Source organism: Carcharhinus amblyrhynchos, chromosome 3 (assembly GCF_965287045.1).
Source record: "Carcharhinus amblyrhynchos chromosome 3, sCarAmb.v2.hapA, whole genome shotgun sequence".
Taxonomy (NCBI): domain Eukaryota; kingdom Metazoa; phylum Chordata; class Chondrichthyes; order Carcharhiniformes; family Carcharhinidae; genus Carcharhinus; species Carcharhinus amblyrhynchos.
Genome location: NC_137326.1, coordinates 110,708,880 through 110,716,097, shown reverse-complemented (window position 1 = coordinate 110,716,097; position 7,218 = coordinate 110,708,880). Strand labels below are relative to the sequence as shown.

Sequence of the window (7,218 nt, the reverse complement as noted above, 5' to 3'; positions counted from 1 at the left end):
TGGGACTGCGTTCACTCAGTGGCATTTTGCAGATAGCAGAGAAAGCTGTCCTATCTCGCATTCCATGAACACTATTCCTTTTTTGTTATCATGACTTAAGTGACTCAAATCCTTATTCTCATTTGCATCGGAGACCGTTACCGCTTCCTATATATGGAAACAGTTGAAGGATTATCACTGGGCATTGAGAATTTTCATCAGAATATTAAGGATCACTTGACTGCGATTTGTCCCCAGTAACAGTCCATACCCTGACTGTGTTTCCCATGCAATCTACAAATACAATGTCATCCCGTCGTTCTTCCTCAACTTTCAGATCTGAACATTACAGCAACTATAGTCGGCAATCCTCAGGCGACCCCTCCTTCGATCAATACATAGACACAGCTCGGAATTTATTTGAAGATGATGTCGAAAAATCACCCTTCAGGAATGGTCACTTTGCAAGACTAGGAGAGGAATCCTTTGGATACGCAGGTTTGGTTTGTAATGTTTCCAACTTCCTTTGAAGGAATACAAATTAATTAAAATACTGTACATTCTTAATGCTCCTATATTAATTGAAAACAAATTCTGAATCAAATCATCAAATCCCTACAGTACAGAAGAAGGCCATTTGGCCCACCGAGTCCATACCGACCACAATCTTTATATACATAATCTTTAACCTATGTATCAATAATATATTTGTGCAGTGAGAAACTGCATGTTAAGCACTCATTTTTACTGTTTGGCAATTTAGGATTGTTTAAATTGCAAAGCTTGCCAAGGAATTTTTGTAAGGAGGGTTCTAATCATGACTAAGACAAATGGTTTATTGCAGCAAGTAGTTATTTATTTTGCTTATATCTGTGCAGGATCTGCTTCTTCACTGTCCCCCAGATACTTCATGTAAACTCAAAGTAATGGACAGCAAATTGTACCAGAGGCACTGCGTATAGAAATTAGTATGATTTGTTACAGGATTTTGTATTGCCAGGAAATCATTTATTCTACCTATGCTTTCTGAAAATGTCAAAGGCTTCTCAAGGTTATCTCCCAGAAATACATTCTAATTAAGAGTAGTTTTAAAAACTGCTGAAACCCTCATCATATCTTTACTACCACTAGACTTGATTATTCCAATGCACTCATGGCCAGATTCCCATCCTCCATAACCTTGATGTCTTCTCAAACTTTACTATCCATATACTAACTCACATCAAATCCCATTCACCCATCAGCCCAGTGTTCACTGATGTACATTGGCTTCCTGTCAAACAACATCTTGAGTTTTAAAACGCTCATCCTTGTTCACAGATCCCTTCACAACCCCCTACCTCCCTCCATAATCACCTCCAATTGCACAACCCTCAGAGGTATCTGCACTCCTCTCATGGGAGGAGGTTAAAGGGTTAATAATCACACAATTTTAACCACCACATAAGCTGCAAACTGAACCTCAGTCACACAGGGAAAGTTATGTGAAAATGACAGGTTTTGATTAAAGTAAGTCCAGATGAAAGTCAAGGACTATCTAATTGAATTAGAACAAAAGAGGTTGAGATACCATTGGTGAGAGCCATAGCTATCATTTCTTGATGATATAACATGCACAAGTTTTAATTGGATTATGTATGCATGATGTAACCTTAACTGTGATTGGATAGAGACAAATCCTATAAGTCTATTGGCATATGCTATTACTTGTAATCGAAGCTGAGACTTTAATTGCCTATGTATTTCCGAATTTTTCATTCTGAATGATTTCATTCTGAGTCCTATAGCTATAGTAAAATTCATCTTAAACCACCCTTGTTAACTTGTCTGGACACTTGAGGGGAATGGTAGTTTTAAATACGACTGGAATACCATTGTAACAGCTCTGTAACAGGGGGAGACTAATAATCCAATGACCCAGGTTCAGGTTAATGCCCAAGGGACAGAGGTTCAAATCCCATGACAGCTAGTGGAATTTGAATTCAATTATTTAATTTAAAAAATTGGGATTGAAAGCTGATCTCAGTAAAGTGAAGTCTCACAACACCAGGTTAAAGTTCAACAACTTTATTTGGTAGCACAAGCCACTAGCTTTCGGAGCACTGCTCCTTTATCAAGTAAGTGGGAGTTGTGTTCACAAACAGGGCATATAAAGACACAAACTCAATTTACAAAATAATGGGTGGAATGCGAGTCTTTACAGGTAATCAAGTCTTAAAGGTACAGATAATGTGAGGGGAGAGAGGGTTAAACACAGGTTAAAGAGATGTGTATTGTCTCCAGACAGTACAGTTAGTGAGATTTTGCAAGCCCAGTCAATTTGTGGGGGTTACAGATAGTGTGACATGAACCCAAGATCCCGGTTGAGGCCGTCCTCATGCGTGCGGAAGTTGGCTATCAGTCTCAGAAAAGGTGCCATAAAGTCACAAAAACCTACCTGGTTCACAAATATTCTTTGGGAGAGGTAACCTATTGCCCTTAGCTGGCCTGGTTTGGCCTCCATGTGACTCCAGATCCATAGCAATGTGGTTGACGTTTAACTGCCCTCAGAAACAGCCTAGCAAACAATGCAGTTATACTAAAACTGCAAAAGAAATGTCAAATAGGAATAAAACCAAACCTACCCAGTATCAACCACTGGAAATGACAACAGGGAGTCCAGCTCTGGTGGCACTTTGGCACAGCAGCACAGTGGTTAGCACTGCTGCCTCACAGTACCAGGAACCCAGGTTCAATTCTGGCCTCTATGTAGAGTTTGCATGTAGGTTCCTCCAGGTGCTCTGGTTTCCTCCCACAGTCTAAAAATGTACAGGTTAGTTGGATTGGGCATGCTAAATTGCCCCTTTATTGTTAGCGGGACTAGCCGGGGTGAATATGTGGGGATTACGGCTATAGGGCATCGGTGGAATTGTTGTCACTGTATCCTCGATGGCCCGAATGGCCTCCTTCTGCACTGTAGGGATTCTATGATTTATGACCCTACAAAAGCCTCCTTACTAATTTATAGATTTAGAAAACAAGGCCTAGTAGGCTTTTTCTTCTTGTTGGTTCTCTCACCACCAGCCACAGGCTGGCTTTGACAGATATGTCCTTCAGGACTTGGCCAGCTCAGCCAGTTGTGGGGATACTGAGCCATTCTTGATGATGGACATTGACATTCCCCCAGCCAGAGTACATTCTCTACCCTTGCCACCCTCTACTCTTCCTTCAGTTAGTATTCAACATGTAGGAATATTGATTAATCAGTTGAAAATTGGTGTGGGGTGGAAGGGCAAGACAGTGGCAATAGTTAGTAATCAGCACAATACTTTCTTGTCCCTGCTTGATTTGATTCCATGAGACTTCATGGGGTCCAGGATCAATGTTGGAGACTCCCAGAGCACTCTCTCATGATTGTATACCAGTGTGCCACGACCTCTACTGGATCTGTCCTGCTGTGGAACAGGACATAGTCAGGCGTGGTCTGGACATTGGCAGTAAGGTATGATTCTGTGAGTATGGTTATGTCAGGCTGTTGCTTACCTAGACTCTGAGACAGCAATCCCAATTTTGGCACAAACTCCTGGATATTAGCAAGAAAGCTGAGAAAGTTCAACCAGTTTACTCTGTTTTCTCTTTCCACAGATGCTGCCAACCCTGCTACATATTTCCAGAAGTTTTGTCTTTTATCCTTTCTTTCCCTCCTTGTATTTCACAGTTTATTTTTATGTCACAGCTCCAATATCTGGTCGTCCAGGAAGCCTCGGAAATGTCAGAACTCTTGGGGATACTTATCAAATCACAGCTGATGTCAGTCAGTTTGACCCAGAAGATATTATTGTTACAATCTACAATTCCAACATCGTCATCAAAGCAGAGAAGGTCCAGATGATTAAATCTTGTCATAAGTTTTACTTTTATTATTTTACTTAAAATAGCTAGTTCATTTGAAAGGGAAACATTTTTATTTACACATACTGATTTTCTGCAATGCCTTTATTTACTACTAATTGTTAGTCATCTCCATCAACCAACTCAGTCAATCGTTAGACTATTAATCCAGAAACTCGACTAATGGTCTGGGGACCTGGGTTTGAATCCTGCCACAGCAGATAGTGGAATTTGAATTCAAGAAAAAAGATCTGGAATTAAGAATCGACTGATGACCATGAAACAACTGTCAATTGTCAGAAAAACCCACCTGGTTCACTAATGTCCTTTAGGGAATGAAATGGGCCGTCCTTAGCTGGTCAGGCCTATATTTGACAGAGCCACAATAAATTTGGTTGACTCTCAGCTGCTCTACAGGGGCAACTAGGGATGGGCAATAAATGCTGGCTCGCCAGTGACTGCCATGTCCTATGAATGAATATGGCAAAGGTCGAGGAAGGAGAATTGCTCCATCTTTATGGGCAGCACGGTGGCACAGTGGTTAGTGCTGCTGTCTCACAGTGCCAGGGACCCGGGTTCAATTCTAGCCTCGGGTCACTGTCTGTGTGGAGTTTGCATGTTCTCCTTGTGTCTTTTTGGGTTTCCTCTGGGTGCTCAGCACAACGAACCTCCAATGAACTATTTCCAGTGGACGTATACTATCCTTAATAAGGGAACGAGAGCGGCACTCAGTACTTCAGCTGAGGTCTCACTAATACCTTGCACAGTTGTAGCAAGGCTTCCTAGGGGATTTTCACAGCAACTTCATTGCAGTGTGAATGTAAGCTTGTTTGTGACTAATAAATAAACTTTAACTTTTAATTTTACTTTTTATACTCCATCCCTCTTACAATAAAGACCAACATTCCATTTGCTCTCCTAATTACTTGTTATTTCTGCATGGTAACATTTTGTGATTCATGTACAAGGGCACCCAGATCCCTCTACTTCAGCATTCTGAAGTCTCTGTCCATTTAAATAACATTGCATTTCTCTATTCTTCCTGCTAAAATGGCCAAGCTCACATTTATGCATATTTGATGCCAATTTTTTGCTGACTCACTTTATCTATTTCCCTATTTGAACGGTTGCTAGTGACACCGTGCCACACATGGCTGGATTAAGTGAAATGTTCTTTCACAAGAAGCATGTCATTTCAATTTGTCTTTGCAAACTGATAATTTATAAGCACAGGGTGACAAAGCTGGACACAACTAGATTGCTAATTTTTTCACTGGTCTGTATTTAAAAAGCCACTCAGTTCAGCATTAATTTCACACTCTAATCCAGGTAATACTCGCTCACTGAACCATTATGGCTTCATGTAGTTTATAAGATTATACTAAAAAACTGTAAAGCTCCTGAATGCATGTTAATGATTTTTATGTAAAATTATCACTTGTTAAATGAAGCATGTTTGCTTTCTGAGAAAAATGATTTGTGGGCCACGACCTCACAAGCTGATTAAATTTGGCTTTATTTGGTTTTAGGTGGCTGAAGATGGAACAATCATAAACACCTTCACTCATAAATGTCAGCTTCCTGAAGATATGGACCCTATGTCTGTGTGCTGCTCGCTGACAGATGTCGGCATCCTGATCATCAACGTTCGAAGGAATCCAATGAAACAAGTCGAATCACCACAGCCAGTTTATAGAAGCGAAGTTAAGCTGTAGGTGTCTGTAGCAGCCTGTTCGCCTAAAATGCCATCTCAGCAACATTAATTAAAACAATAATGAATATTTCTATACAGAATATGAGCATATTTTATTTATGAAATATCTGGAATACCTCCTAAGGTTTGCATTCAATTCAACACGCAGGCACAAGTCTTTCTGTGGAAGAAAATAATAGATTCTAAAAGCACTTACGAATATTGTGATTTTTCTTCAGTAACACCATTTTTTTTCCACTGAAAGGCACTGTTTTGCAGATTACACTCTAAATCAAAGTTAAACTTCACAATTTAATTTCTTATTGTAGGTTTATTTTGAATACATCTAAAACCAATGTAACCTAAAACCATTAAAGTCCGACTTAGAAATTCATAATTTAGCAGCCTGTTAGTGATGAGATAACATCTCTGCTTTGAATCAATATTGCTTGTAGTTGGAATTTATGGAGCAGGGAGAGAAATACTCGATGATAGTTACAACGTGTATTCACTAGCCATCAATAATTGGGCACTGGGGCTTCACAGTAACAAAAGTAGCTTTTTGGGTGCTTGTAAGATTCTGGTTCTGTTACTGACAGATGTTTGCATGTTTACAGATTAACTATCCTTCTTGGAAGTTGTGGAGAAATCTGCTTCTTCTATTTTCAGGGAGTGTATCTTATTTAAGAAAAAACATATTCAGCATAGAAATAAACCACATATTTCTTCTATAGAAATTATATAGAAAGGAATCACAATTTCTTAAGGTGAGGCCAAGTTTCTAGGCTGGCACCGTGACATCCTGTCAAAAGCAAGTTAAACAGGGAACATAAATGATGCAGATTAAACCTTCTCTGATTAGTTTAGGAATTCCTGAAATGAGTTGAATTTAATTTGGGAGATTTTTAAACAAAATGGAGGTAAAGACAGCAAGAGCTGAGGTTGCTAAGCCCTTTGAGGCACCAGCATGTAAACAAAATAACAGTACAAGCAGGAAAAGAAATACTCTGCTCACAATACTGCCTAATCCTAGCCAAGAGGGTAAAGTCACAATAAAAACTTTCGTTCATATGGCATCTTCCTCATTCTCCTATGTGTTTTACAGCTAATAAATGTTTTAAGTGCAGACACAGTCGTAATGCAGGTAAACATAACAGCCTTCATGGGTAAGATGTGGGGATGAATACCAATTATGTTACCTGGTGCTGAGATTTCTTTAAAAGACCCTTCAGTTACACTTGAGAAAATATTTACTGAGTAGAGCCAGTCTGTTTTCTGAGTGCAGAATACACATATGGTTAGAAATGTTATGAATTCAGCAACTTCAACTGCAGAAGTTCAAACGACAGTACATCACCCCTTTCACAGAACACCTACAATGCAGAAAAAAGCCATTCAGCCCATCGAGTCTGCATCAACAACAATCCCACCCAGGCCCTATCACCATAACCCCATGCATTTATCCTTCTAACCTGCCTGACACTATTGAACATGGCCAATCAACCTAACATAAAGCAGACTCGGGGAGAATGTCCAAACTCCACACAAACAGTGACCAGAATCAAACCTAGGTCCCTGGTGACGTGAGACAGCAGTGTCAACCACTGTGCCACCCATAAAGGAGAATTAGGGAAGGGTGATAATGATAACTCACATCCAGTAATGGAGGAAAGAAA

At 39.8% G+C, this 7,218-nt stretch overlaps 1 protein-coding gene across 1 annotated transcript; it reads left to right on the top strand.

Annotated features, from left to right (window-relative positions):
* Nucleotides 1-248: 248 nt before the first annotated feature.
* On the top strand, nt 249-5,564 carry LOC145341493 (heat shock protein beta-7-like). The gene is made up of 3 exons (XM_080186463.1): nt 249-477; nt 3,695-3,840; nt 5,379-5,564. The coding sequence occupies exons 1-3, from the start codon at nt 267-269 to the stop codon at nt 5,562-5,564; spliced, it is 543 nt and encodes a 180-aa protein (XP_080042589.1). The 5' UTR covers nt 249-266.
* Nucleotides 5,565-7,218: the final 1,654 nt, after the last annotated feature.

Coding starts and splice junctions, on each gene's coding strand:
- LOC145341493 (XM_080186463.1), top strand. CDS start 267: ATGCAATCTACAAATACAATGTCATCCCGTCGTTCTTCCTCAACTTTC. Junction 478..3,694: donor GGAATCCTTTGGATACGCAG/GTTTGGTTTGTA, acceptor TTTATGTCACAG/CTCCAATATCTGGTCGTCCA. Junction 3,841..5,378: donor TCGTCATCAAAGCAGAGAAG/GTCCAGATGATT, acceptor ATTTGGTTTTAG/GTGGCTGAAGATGGAACAAT.